Source organism: Lactuca virosa, chromosome 5, assembly GCF_052849685.1.
Source record: "Lactuca virosa cultivar CGN04683 chromosome 5, Lactuca_virosa_CGN04683_v6, whole genome shotgun sequence".
In the NCBI taxonomy this organism is placed as follows: Eukaryota; Viridiplantae; Streptophyta; class Magnoliopsida; order Asterales; family Asteraceae; genus Lactuca; species Lactuca virosa.
This window is the reverse complement of record NC_136430.1, coordinates 410285362-410299768: the sequence shown is the minus strand read 5'-3', so window position 1 is coordinate 410299768 and position 14407 is coordinate 410285362. Positions and strand designations below refer to the sequence as shown.

The window sequence follows — 14407 nt, the reverse complement described above, 5'->3', positions numbered from 1 at the left end:
ACGACACGCTTTTGCGCGTCGTCTATAGACGGCGCGCATTTACGACGCACAATTACGACACACATTTACGACGCTCATTTACGACATGCAATGCGTATCAAGGAAGGCCCTGTCATAAAGGAAGACGACACGCATTTGCGTGTCGTAGCCTTACGACGCCCGTTTAGGACACGGATTGCGTATCATTATAGCCCCTATCATAAATGAAGATGACACGCATTTGCATGTCATAAACTTCAGCAACCATGTACAATATGCATATACGACGTGCTTTTACGATACTCTTTTATGCATAATACAAAAATATAGAAAAAAATATATATACCAAAACAATCAATTTCATCCAATAACATCATGTCAAAAAATTGTAATACATTGATATTAAAGGGATATTATTGTACATTGTTATTAAGAGGTTTTCGCTAACTATATAACCTAATACTACATTGCTATAAAGGGGCACCTTCTTGTTTCAGTTCTCATCATTAAGCTGTCTAAAGAAGCTCTGAAACCCTTCATGTCTCTTAGCTTCAATATCAATCCCAACTCTTGATAAAAACACGGAAATCCTACCAATCATCATGTCTCTTAGCTTCAATATCAATCCCAACTCTTGCTGTGATTTGCATTTATCCCTACAATTTAACTTTAATGCCATTAAAAAAAATATGCATGAAATAAGTTATTATTTCACCTGATCAACCAATATACAATAAGAATTTAAAGAAAAAATAAATTTCACGGTTGAGAATCACGTGACTGAGGCAAGCGGTGGACGCATGTTCCAAGCTGATCCAAAAGGGCAGATGGGTAATTTTACCAACAAAAAGGGCATAACTGATGAAAAGTGTGCTAACCTTATTTTAGAAGACAGAACCTCAGATGAATCTGCTTGATGCTCTTGGCCACGACCACTAAAGACATCAGCCCATAACGAAAGAATATCAAACACCTGGTCTTCTATCTCCTGTACACCTCATGCAGCAGTTTTCAGTTTTCAGAATCAAGAATTACTATAATTCCATTGAAGAAGAATAACAGTTATACCTCCTTTGGCATGGAAGACAAGAAGGATGAGAGAAGTAACCATCCAACTTCTTTTTCAACTGTAGCAACCAGTGTTTCGACTAGCTTCTGTTAGCATTTTTCTAGCTACATCAAGCATTGTTCTGGGCAATCTTTACACAAAAATAAATAAAAAGTTAAAAACCACTGTCTATTTACCACTTCAGCATCATAATTATGAAGAAAGTTCAAACTGTTACCTGGCTGGATAACCAAGAGGCAGCTTTGGGGAGACAGATGCAAGTGTAGTAACTGAATTCCAAATTTCCTTTAAAAGCTCAACCTTCAGATTGTTTCCCTGTATACCGTTTTCAGAAAACAATATATATAAACAAGTGAAGTAACTGAATTCCAAATTTCCTTTAAAAGAAAATTAGGTCTTTGATGTAATACCTTCCCAAATGACATATTTTCTCTTAGTGCCTTCAGTGCAGTGATCCCATAATTGACCAAACCACTAACACATGTCGGATCAAGATATTGATTATTGTGCCAAAGAACTTAAAAAGATAAGAATATTCCATGAGAGATATGGATAAGTAATTATAGTTCACAATTGAATTCAAATCCTTACTTATTTACAACCAAACACAAAATTTATTCAGAATTGAATTCCAATTCTTGATAAATCCAACAAAGTCCCACAAACCAAACGCCCCCTCAAGTTGATATGTAACAAGTGTATACCTTCCAGGAATCCAAGGACCTAACCAAGCATCTCTGCTGTCCAAAAGTATCCTTAAGTAGGAGCTTTGTTCATATTTGGAAGCCTCTCTGTTCCCCAAATACAACATATAAGGCCAAACACACATAAATATTCTTCATAAATATCGACATAAATGAACATTTTTACCTGAAGGGACTTGTGCATATTTGAATAAGTTGTGAGTGATCACTCTTGTATGCCTTTGGATCGGAAAGTGACTGATAAGATATCAATATTCTGCTGATGAATATGTCCATATATAGAAGCTTTCACATCAGGCGACTTGGTTGTTAAGGAGGAAGTAAAGTTTAATGCCCTGTTTTTCATCATACATTGTGTTTGAAAAATCAGCAAATAAATATATACTTATGAGTTGAAAATAAAAATAAAAAGCATCAACACTTTTAGATTCCAGTCGTACCGAGAAAGGTATAATAGCATTGGTTGAGAATTAGTTTTCATTCCCGACCAACTCTGTTATCATCTGAGAAACTTACTCCGATCGCAAAGCTAAACAAGATTAGGATTCCTTATCGGCCTGTTGATGCAAAAATGAGTGCTCTTTCAGCAGATAGAGATAGATTACCCAATGGGAAACAGATACTTGCGTTGACTTTGACTTATAAGTTCAAGTTGGAAGAAGGAGCTGATGTGAAACCACAGATACCTTTACTTAACAACCATATCTATGATAACAAGTTTGACTCACAGTTTTATATGATTTCAGATTCTAACAATGTATTTTTATTTTTTAATCAAGTCATGTCCTTGCTATAGATGTCATATTTTGTAATTATTTATTTATTATTACAGCGTGTGTACGCTATGGGTGATGTGTACCCGGAGTCGGCAAAACTGCCCAAGGGTGACTACAGTTTGCAATTGCACTTGAGGCATGAGAATGTGCAGTACTTGGAGAAATTGAAGCAATTAGTGTTGTACATTAAGAGAAAATTGGACAAGGTAGTAATAAATTTGACTAATTTCTATTGTTTCTTCATACAAAACTTAAGATCTTTTTATTATATTTTATTATTGTGGCAGGAGGCTGTGCAATTGAGCTTTTATACACAACCAGATGGTCCAGCGACAGCACAGGAGTTACTATATGTCGTTACTTTGGGTAGGGACCAGCCCAGCTATTTTTCCATCCCGAACAGCTCCTTTCTTTTTCACCTGCAGTCACTCAAAGTAACTCAGTCGGGTATTATATACAGATTAATACAACAACATCAGTAACTTAAATATGACAACTACTTACATAGAACCAACCATCAACTTCGTACTCGATTTCAACCTCTTCTCCAACAGTTAAACTCAACCGCAAGAGAAGATGTTTCTTTGGTTGCCATTTATACCCCTGCAAGAGAAGATGGAACTGAGGGATGTACAGTTTCTGCTTCAACTAAACCAATAACTTATTTGATCAAATATTTCAGAAATTCAACAAGTGGGAGTTTATTTAAACTGAAGAAATTATAATACATAAAAAGAAGGTCTAATTTGCAAACAAGGGAAGTTGGGGGACAATCATGCTATGTATATTATAAATAGAGGTTTATTTCAGAAATTTCCAAATCAAAAATTATTTACTTGTTTATGTTACACTGTTACCTAAAACCCATATATAGTGAGTAAGAGAACAAGAGAAGAGAGTTGGATTTTTGTTGGAATATGGATAGCTCAGATTTTAAGTCGTTTGTAAAGATTTAGAGCAAAATATGAAAGAACTTGACTTTGAGTAGAACCCTAGGGGCAAAATCAAGCTTCTTGTTGTAAGGGGTTAGTAAGCTAAACTTATATCTTATATGTGGTTTAGAAGAGTAAAAGAAGAATGATTGTACAGTTTGATTGCTAGATGTTTTATTGTACTTAATGCATACTTCATAGTAGTTGGAAAGATTGTGAGAGAAGCAGGCTTGCAAAATTACTATTAAGGCAATAACACAAAGATCACATAAAGATGATTACTATCTTGTTTCAAAATAATGGAGTGAATAGGTGGACATGGAAACCAACAATCTATGCCTTAAGATAACAAAATATGATAAAATAAGCAACGGGGTATCTGGTAGGGAATTTCAGTATGTAAAAAAAAAGTGAAGTCGCTAGTTCATTTGTATCCTTTCATGTGATGTTATTCTCTGCTATCAAAAGGATTTAGGAAGTTACCTTTACAACTGAGAGAACAAGTTTAGCATGTATATCTTGCCACTTTGTAAGATCCTGCCGAACATTTGAGATCGTAGGAATATCAGATATTTGTGAGTCATCTGCACATCATAAACATAAACTACTCCAATTATAACCATCACACAAATTAGAACTTTGAACAGGTTTTGAAATATACATTGTTGAGTTAATTGGTGGAGACTCACCATTGTCTCCCACCCACTCCTCTTTCCATAAATTACTCCTTGATTTGCTCCACTAATTTCTCCTCTTTATTCCTTTTCATCTACTATAAAAGGAAGCATATGTTGAAGGGAAAAGATGCACCAAAACACAACAAAAACATATATAAGAGTCAAGTAACTTCTCTTATATATCCAGTAGAAATAGTGAGGAAGCCTTTTGTGCAGAGCCTTTAATTCGGCAGCCAAAAGCACGAGTGATACCTTATACTGATCAGATTACAAGTGCAGTTTAGCCTTGTATGATTGTAATTTTCTCTGGTGATAATAAAATTCTCTCTCTCTCGTTGGCCCGTGGACGTAGGTCAGATTAGACCGGACCACGTTAAATATTGTGTTCTGAAATTTATTTTATTGTCTATTATTCCCAACAACTGGTATCAGAGCACAAGGTTGAAGGAGGTCATATCTTGTAGTATGCTCTGTGGTTGCAGCTTAGTCTGATCGGCCACATCAGAAACAAGGTTGACCGTTTTGTGTACGACAGATTTATATTCTAGTATACAATATTGTTCTTTCGAAGTTATGGCAGAAGATGGGAAGGTTAAGATCGACAAATTTGATGGTCACGATTTCGGTTTCTGGAGAATGCAAATCGAAGATTATCTCTACCAGAAGAAGTTACATGAACCACTGTCCGGAGAAAAACCCGAAGATATGAAGGAGGAGGATTGGGACTTGTTAGATCGGCAGGCACTTGGTGTGGTGAGATTATCATTGGCAAAAAATGTAGCTTACAATATTGTCAATGTAAAGACTACTCACGGGTTGATCAAGGCGCTATCTAACATGTACGAAAAACCTTCAGCAGCAAATAAGGTTTTTCTGATTCGACAGTTAGTAAATCTAAAGATGAAGGAAGGTGGCTCGGTGACAGATCATGTGAATGAATTCAACTCAATCATCTCAAGATTGATTTCGGTTGATATTGGATTCGAGAATGAAGTCGAGGCGTTGCTACTATTATCATCTTTGCCCGAAAGTTGGTCCGATACGGTGACAGCAGTTAGCAGCTCAACCGGAGGTGCTAAGCTAACATTCGAAGGTATTCGCGATTTAATCCTTGGTGAGGATGTACGCAGACGGAGTGCCGGAGAATCTTCCAGTAGTCTTCTTAGTACTGAAGACAGGGGAAGAAGGTCCAATAGAGGAGGCGGCGGTAGAGGAAGATCAAAGTCGAGAAAGAGATGTCAGTCAAAGAACAGGTCGGATATTACCTGTTGGAACTACAAGGAGAAAGGTCACTTCAGAAATCAGTGCTCGAGGCCTTCGGCAGATAAAGGCAAGGAGGAAGTAAATATGGCAGCAAATTTTGAAGGTGACGCGCTCATTTGTGCGGTTGAAAACTCAATTGAATCCTGGATCATGGATTCTGGTGCGTCGTTTCATGCCACTCATTCCAAAGATGTGATGCATAATTTTAGACATTACAAAGGAAATGTTCGATTAGCTGATGACAAGAGTCTAGATATCACGGGAGTCGGAGACGTGGTTCTCAAGACAACTTTAGGCACGAATTGGACTTTAAAGAAAATGAAGTTCATTCCAGACCTAAAGAGAATGTTGATATCAGTGGGGCAGCTTGATAACGAGGGTCACCATGTTACATTTGGTGATCAGCAATGGAAGGTAACGAAGGGAAACTTAGTTATTGCTAGAGGTCAGAAGCGGGGTACACTTTACATGGTGGAAGCTGATGACTCTGAAGTACATGTTGTAGAAGAAGCTGGGGCATCTACTCTATGGCACCAAAGACTTGGGCATATGAGTGAGAAGGGAATGAAGATGCTAGCCTCCAAAGGAAGAATTCCAGATCTGAAGACTGTAACAGTTGATTTCTGTGAGCCATGTGTTCTTGGTAAACAGAAGAAAGTTACTTTCGTGAAGACTGGTCGTCCACCCAAGTCCGGGAAGTTGGAGCTAGTACATTCAGATGTTTATGGTCCCACTACAGTTTCTTCAGTGGGAGGATCCCGGTATTATGTTACTTTCATTGACGACTGCACAAGGAAAGTTTGGGTTTATTTCTTGAAACATAAGTCTGAAGTTTTCAGTACTTTCAAGAAATGGAAAGCTATTGTTGAGAATGAAACTAACTTGAAGATCAAGTGTTTCAGATCTGATAATGGGGGTGAATACAGTAGCAAAGAATTTGTTGATTACTGTGCTGACCAAGGAATCAGAATGCAGAAGATGGTTCCGGAGACACCTCAGCAGAATGGAGTTGCTGAGAGGATGAACCGAACGTTAAACGAAAGGGCGAAGAGCATGAGACTACATGCAGGCTTGCCCAAGATGTTCTGGGCAGATTTGGTCAACACAGCCGCATATCTAATCAACAGAGGACCCTCAGTCCCCCTAGGTTTCAAAATTCCGAAAGAAGAATGGAGTGGTCGTGAGGTTTCACTCAGGCACTTGAAAGTTTTCGGTTGTGTCTCATATGTGAAGGTGAAAGATTCTGAAAGAGACAAGCTAGAAGCGAAGGCAAGAAAGTGTACCTTTATAGGCTATGGCTTGGATGACATGGGATACCGCTTCTGGGATAACGAGACAAAGAAGGTTATCAGAAGTCGGGATGTAGTGTTCAACGAGAATGCTCTATACAAGGATGAACTTGCAGCAAGCTCTAGCATAAAGAAGCAACCAGAGAAAACAAAGAGTCAAGTCGAGTTTGAAGAAATCTCTGAAGACGACGTAGTAAGACCTATCAGTACTCCGGAGATAGGTGAAAGTTCTGGAAACAGTGGGAGCTATGATAATATTGGAGATAGTGGGAGCGAAGAAGACAATAGTTTTGAAGAAGAAGTCGAAGAAGGTACAGGGACTAGAACTCCTACTGTCAGGAGATCCATTAGACCAAGAAAGGCTCCAAACAAGTATTCTCCTTCAGCAAATTACTTATTGCTGACAGAGAATGGTGAACCTGAGTCTTATCCAGAGGCCTTAAGGATGAAAGATTCCATACAGTGGAAAAGGGCTATGGAAGACGAGTTGAGCTCACTTGACAAGAACCATACGTGGTCCTTGGTCAAGCTCCCAGCAGGGAAGAAAGTATTGCAGAACAAATGGGTGTTTCGGGTCAAAGATGAGATTGATGGCAGTAAAAGATACAAGGCCAGGTTGGTGGTAAAAGGCTTCCAACAGAAGAGGGGTGTTGATTACAATGAGATCTTCTCTCCAGTTGTGAAGATGACTACAATCAGAATGGTCTTGGGTATTGTAGCCTCTGAAGATCTCCATCTAGAGCAGCTAGATGTGAAAACAGCTTTTCTTCATGGTGACCTGGAAGAAGACATCTACATGGCACAACCAGAGGGTTTCCCAACAGTTGGCAAGGAAAAACTGGTGTGCAAGTTAAAGAAAAGTCTGTATGGATTGAAGCAAGCTCCAAGACAGTGGTACTTGAAGTTTGATAGCTTCATGGAGAGGAGTGGGTATCACAGATGTGAGATGGATCACTGTTGCTACTTGAAGAAATTCAACTCCTCTTACATCATCCTGTTATTATATGTTGATGACATGTTGATCGCTGGATCCGACATGCAGGAGATCGACAAGCTTAAGAAGCAGTTGTCCAGAGAGTTCGAGATGAAGGACTTAGGGGCTGCTAAGCAGATATTGGGCATGAGCATAGCCCAGGACAGAGTTACCGGTACACTAAAACTTTCTCAATCTAAGTACATCAAGAAAGTTTTAGAAAAGTTCAGCATGGCAGATGCTAAAGTAAGAAGTACGCCTTTGGGAAGTCAGAAACTCTCAAAGAAGCAATCCCCAAAGACGGAAGAAGACAAAGAACAGATGGCCAAAGTTCCCTACGCATCTGCGGTAGGTAGCTTGATGTATGCAATGGTCTGCACCAGACCAGATATTGCTCAAGCAGTGGGAGTTGTGAGTAGGTTCATGTCGAATCCAGGAAAAGAGCATTGGGAAGGAGTAAAGTGGTTGTTACGCTACTTGAAAGGAACAGTTGAGGTTGCCCTATGTTACAGAATAAAGGGGGTGGTCTTAGAAGGGTTCACCGATGCAAATTTGGGTGGATGTGAGGATTCGGGTAAAAGCACAACAGGTTATGTGTTTACAATAGGAGGTACGGCAATCAGTTGGATGTCCAGGTTACAAAAGAGTGTTGCTCTTTCAACCACAGATGCAGAATACATGGCTATTGCAGAAGCGGCCAAGGAGCTTATATGGTTGAAAACGTTCTTATTAGAACTTGGATTTCAACAGGAGGATTGTGTACTGCATTGTGACAACCAAAGTGCAGTTCACCTAGCTAAGAATCCGGTGTTTCACAGTAGAACGAAACACATTCAGATGAGGTACCATTTCATTCGAGAGTTAATCAGTAATGGAACTCTACATCTGAAGAAAATCCTTGGAACGAAGAATCCAGCAGATATGTTCACCAAGGTGGTTATGCATGACTTCAACTGGCCTTCCAGAAGTTTGAGGAGGAAGGCATGGCAGATAACGAGAGAGAGAGAGTGTGTGTGTGTGTGTGTTGCAAGAGCTGGATGATAGAGAAGACCGTATGGTTCAAGTCTCCAAGTGGGAGATTGTTGAGTTAATTGGTGGAGACTCACCATTGTCTCCCACCCACTTCTCTTTCCATAAATTACTCCTTGATTTGCTCCACTAATTTCTCCTCTTTATTCCTTTTCATCTACTATAAAAGGAAGCATATGTTGAAGGGAAAAGATGCACCAAAACACAACAAAAACATATATAAGAGTCAAGTAACTTCTCTTATATATTCAGTAGAAATAGTGAGGAAGCCTTTTGTGCAGAGCCTTTAATTCGGCAGCCAAAAGCATGAGTGATACCTTATACTGAGTGATCAGATTACAAGTGCAGTTTAGCCTTGTATGATTGTAATTTTCTCTGGTGATAATAAAATCCTCTCTCTCGTTGGCCCGTGGACGTAGGTCAGATTAGACCGAACCACGTTAAATATTGTGTTCTGAAATTTATTTTATTGTCTATTATTCCCAACATACATAAGCATGAAGAATATCATAAATCCGTAACATGTCTATATAAGCACACTTCTGTCAATTCGTATAATTCAGTTCCTAATTTCTAGAACATTTTCTACCTACCATTTGACAAGATCACATATTCCACTACTATTTTTAGGTGCACCTTGTTCTTGTCAGTTCTGACATATTATCTAAGGCGTAACAGTTTGGTCCCTGTAAATTCAATAAAACCAAATGTTGGAACACCCAACCTCTTCTAGACTGAACAACTGAATCACATACACACTTCTTCATCTGAGGAATTCTATAACTCCCAACAACATAGATATATGTACAGACATGACAACGTTATTAATGGCTTTATTAACTATAGTTGATTTTTTGTGATTCCTATAGTTGCATAATATCTACACTGCGACAGTTTTGTGGATTACCCACCTCTTCGGGAAGGTATACATGCTCATTACTTATTTTTGTATTTTCAAATGGGATCCTTCTCCCTCTCCCTCTCCCTCTCCCTCTGGTAATTTCCTCTTCAAACCCGATCCTCCTGATTTAATAAAACATAAGACTATCAGTCTATAGCCTCAACAATAAAAACAAAACAAATTATTATTAAAATCAAATAATGATAATACAAATTGTGGACAGTAGGGTCTTCTTCTATGATGGCATTGGGAGTGGGTGGTAACCCAAGGGCTCTTCTTGATCTCTCTAGTGGCAACCCAAGGGCTATGTCCCATATTAGCTGTCAAAGTCAAACATAATACCATTAAATCTGAACAAACATGAGTTATACCAAATTTACTGATGAAGGGATGAATTTATACCAAATTTGTTTCTTCAAATGTACAGTGTGTGGGTTATAAGACGACCTCACGACTACACTTTTGATAACAAAAAAAGATGTGCAGAGTAATCTATATGAACAAGTATTTTGCGATTTTATCCCATTCACATCATCCCCTCACTTTGGTATAACTTCATCCCCTCAAATGGTTAAACTTCACATCATCCCTTCACCAGTAATATGGTATAACTTCCACGATCAAATAAATTATTAGATTGTGCATGCCTCCTTCTCAGCAGTTCCAGCTTTGCAAGCAGCCATTGACACAGCTAATATTGCATTTCCTCCAAGTTCAGCCTGGACAATAAGACATGAAAACAATGCTAAAAAAGATGTTACAATTTCAAAAAAATATGAACATGTTTTATATCTAAATCCAATATAACATATGTCATAAGTGAACACCATCAATTTACAAAATATTCATTTACCATTCTACAAAGACACATGACAGTGACTGCACAGGTAAGAGACTGAATAGAACATAAATGGACTGGACAAGCTTTCTAGGGTTATTTTTTAAGATGATGATGAGAAGGGCATTCATGTCTTTTGCATAGACGAGAGATTGAGATAAAAAGAAAATGAATGTTTCAAGGGGTTTGTGGTATACAATTGATTCGAAGAGCACTGATAACTGGCTTCTCAGCTAACACAACATATTTAGCAGCCTAACATACATTAAAATAAATAATATTAACAATTTAAATTTTCTGAATAAAGAAATATAAATATTTTATGATATGAAGTTATAAACCTCAGGATCAGTTGATAAAAGACCCCAATATATGTAAGCACGATCTCTAAGATCTGGATTGTTAGTCTCTACAGTTGCATTATTCAAAACAACCTGTAAAGTGTAAATTCTAAAAAGTCAAAATTATAAATAAAAAAAGTAAAAACAAAAAATTGTATTCAACCTTACTACCTGAATCATCTGTTGTGGTCCTTCGGTTGGCTTTTTGAGAAAAAGCTTAACTGTGCAGGTTCTTCAGGGAAAGTCTCAAGGAAGCTTTCAAGAAGTTCATCAGCATTATCAATTCTTTCATCATATTCAACAATTATCCAAATCATTGATGCCTGTTAAAAAAAACAATTATTAGTAAATTTCTACATAAAGAGAGAGAGAGAGAGAGAGAGAGAGAGAGAGAGAGATTGTAGAATTTAAAATAATTATTTTACTACAGACACAATAAATGATCTAATTAACTGCTCTTGATTGTGAGACCAGAAAAAGAACCTGATAACGCTTAGAACAACATAAGAGAGAAGAACCTGGAAACGCCTGATCATAAAGATCTGATCTTTGAGATTGAAACCATCGACGGATCAAATCTAAATTACAGAGCGTATATGAACCTGCAAACCGTTGTGGATTAAGATTTTCCATGACGACTTTATAATCATTAACCATCGATCAAAGAAACAAATCCTCCAAATCAAAATATCAAAATATAGAATATAACTAAAGATTCGTGAAGGGCTTACGACCCGTTTCAGATAAAGATCAGCCATAAAATAAAAATCAAATATTTGGAATACATAATAAAAGGCAAAGAGATTGCAATTGAATGATGATAGGAGATGGAGATTCAATTTCTGATTTATCATTTACATAGAAAACAAAACACAAACTAAATGGTTTTTCTTTTTTGTTACCGTTGCTTTGCAATAAAATGGCCAATCGATGCCTATGTACTTCGATATTTGCACGAAGAATGTAGTTAAACACCCAATCGACGCTACGCAACAAAATCTCCCAAGAGATTCGTCTCGTCGTCTTCTCTATTAGGCCCCGATAATGTTGCCTTCCTCTTTCTCATTTTTGGTTTACCGCCTTCAAGCCAATCAGATATGACATTGCGAGGATGAAACTTGAACCCCAATCGCCAACATCGTGAGTGTAGGAAGTCGCAGTCGTCGGCATAGGCGTGTGTGAGAGTAAGGAGTCGCCGACACTGCGAGGATGAAACTTGATTAATTTTGTGGAGGTCTGCCATAAAAGCCCTAGCTGGTTGATGGAGGCGTTGATTGTTGATGATGAAGGGCCGGTAGGGTTTCATCGATTTCGATTCAGGTGGGGGAGGATAAGATAGCTTCGAAGAAGGTCACAAATCTGGAGCAAGGAAGAAGGAATGGGTAAGAAGACATCGTTGTGAATTGACGGTGGTGGAAGCGAGGAGCATGGTCGTCCAGGTTTTACGGGAGAAATCAAACTAGTTTCTTCCTTATTTTGGGAGGAAGGACCTGAAGAGATCGAGAAAAAAAATCCCTAGTTGGATGATTTTATGACGAGGAGGATGGACGCGGGGAGGTGATCCTATGCTCACCGGAGAAGAAGTAAGCCTGAAGTGAGATCATCGATTGTTGCAGAGGCCTGGGAGAACCGATCGAGAATCGGAGAGCGTTTTGAATTTTTTTGAAAAAGCCCTAGGTAGAATGGTTCTTGAAAAAACACTAGGAATGAGTGAATGAAAGGGAGATACAGAGGAGAGATTGAAGAAGCAGGCACTTCAAAATTTTAGAATTCCAGAGGATTTCATTTTTTCCCTTTAAAAACGCGCGTTTGATAAAAAAATATAAAGCGACATTTCTAGAGGACACGCATTAAAAACAAGTGCCCTCCGTGTTTGTATTTTTTTTTGACATTAATTTTAAGGAACGCAAAAATGCGTGTCCTCTATCCTTCAAATTTTGGAAGGCTAACATTATTTTTAAGGGCACACAAAAATGCGTATCGTAAATCAGCTAGTGTCATTGTTAGCGCGTCATTAAAGGGTATTTTTCTTTTAGTGTTCCTAAATATTTTAAAAAGTTTAAATTTGGCCTATTTTTTTATGGGTGTTACAAAATTTCGCATAATTTCTCCTCTCCTTACACACCTCAAGAAAATGGTGTTGTCGAAAAAAGGAACAGGTCTCTTTGTGAAGCAGCAAGAACCATGCTTACATATGCGAATCTTCCACAATATCTTTGGGCTGAAGCGGTTTCGACAGCTTGTTTTACTCAAAATCGATCTTTCATTCATCGTCGATTTAATACCACCCCATATGAAATCATTAACAATAGGAAACAAAATTTTAATTTTTCCATGTTTTTGATTGCAGGTGCTTCATTATGAATCTTAAGGATAACCTTTCGAAATTTCAGTCAAAAGTTGATGAAGGGATATTTCTGGGATATTGTCATAATTCGGTTGCATACATGGTGTTAAACAAACGAACCGGGAAAATCGAAGAAACTTTTAATCTTACCTTTGATGATTATTATGTTAAAAGAGTCGGAAAAATGCTTTGAACAAAAACCATTCATTGATGAATCGAATGATGAATATCATAGTTGGAATTTATCAGATTTTGATTATGATTTAATTTTTGGTGTTCCTAACAGGGCAATTGATGCAGAAGTTCATGTTGATGATAATCAAGTACCTGAAGCATCGAAGCACACTGATGATTCGACTATCACACAGGATGTTGTTGATATGAACTCTTCACCGAATTCTCCGATGACCAACGAAAGTTTACCACTGGTACCCAATGATCAAGTAGAGGGGGAGCACTTGAGTTCAACTAGTAGTGTTGAGGGGGAGCATACTTTCGAGGGGGGTCAACATCAACTGGATGATAATGTTGAGGGGGAGCATCATACTATTGATCCAATTGTTGAGGGGGAGCAAAGTGGATCTCAAATACTTCGAATGTTCAACCTGATGTCTTTCATGATATACCTGATAATATGTCGAATGCATGGGAAGGATCGGAAAATGAAGAAATGTTCGAAGATGCACCATTGGACTTTGATCCTGCATATCCATCAATAGATAAATGGACTCGAAGTCATCTAAAAGAACAAGTTCTTGGTGATCCTCACGATGGGGTGTTGACAAGAGCTCAACTTCGTGCAAAGAATGAGGTACTTAATGTTCATCAAGAATTTTGCATGTTCAATGTTTTCATTTCCAAAATCGAACCAAAATCAGTCAAGGCTACTATGGAACATCATGATTGGGTTGTTTCTATGCAATCTGAGCTTGCTGAATTTGAAAGAAACAAATTCTAGAGACTCATTCCAAAATCAGATGATGTTTCGACAGTAGGTTTAAAATGGATTTTCAAAAATAAAACTGATAAAGATGGAAATGTTGTTCGAACAAAGCTAGGCTAGTTGTTAAAGGGTATTCGCAACAAGAAGGTATAGATTATGAGGAAACCTTCGCCCCTGTCACAAGACTCGAGGTTGTTCGAGTATTTTTAGCCTATGCAGCACACAAGGATTTCGATGTCTATCAAATGGATGTCAAGTGTGCATTTTTAAATGGTGAACTCGAAGAGACGGTGTATGTCGAGCAACCCCCAGGTTTTATGAATGAGGAATTCCCTGATCATTGTTA

At 38.1% G+C, this 14407-nt stretch overlaps 1 protein-coding gene and 1 long non-coding RNA gene across 7 annotated transcripts; both read right to left on the bottom strand.

The window, feature by feature from the left end:
• Positions 1-409: 409 nt before the first annotated feature.
• LOC145111563 (uncharacterized) lies at positions 410-1838 on the bottom strand. The gene is made up of 6 exons (XR_013710312.1): positions 1753-1838; positions 1459-1522; positions 1266-1363; positions 1048-1178; positions 858-967; positions 410-635 (listed from the first exon to the last, which is right to left on the bottom strand). It is a non-coding gene; the product is annotated as an uncharacterized LOC145111563 (long non-coding RNA).
• A 1008-nt stretch (positions 1839-2846) lies between these two features.
• On the bottom strand, positions 2847-12539 carry LOC145112851 (beta-adaptin-like protein B). Of its 6 annotated transcripts, XR_013710666.1 has the most exons (7): positions 10943-12539; positions 10772-10864; positions 9995-10311; positions 9803-9912; positions 9603-9714; positions 3033-3131; positions 2847-2947 (listed from the first exon to the last, which is right to left on the bottom strand). XR_013710666.1 is itself a non-coding variant. In XM_079048976.1 (6 exons), exons 1-4 carry the CDS (start codon positions 10949-10951, stop codon positions 10225-10227), a joined length of 273 nt encoding a protein of 90 aa, XP_078905102.1. In that variant the 5' UTR covers positions 10952-12539; the 3' UTR covers positions 9204-9714; positions 9803-9912; positions 9995-10224. The 6 variants fall into 6 exon arrangements, 1 of the variants encoding a protein (XP_078905102.1); XR_013710663.1 differs by lacking the exons at positions 2847-2947; positions 3033-3131 and adding an exon at positions 10628-10685 and having other exon boundaries at positions 9204-9714; XR_013710664.1 differs by lacking the exons at positions 2847-2947; positions 3033-3131 and having other exon boundaries at positions 9204-9714; positions 10943-11094; positions 11290-12539.
• Between the last annotated feature and the right edge of the window lie 1868 nt (positions 12540-14407).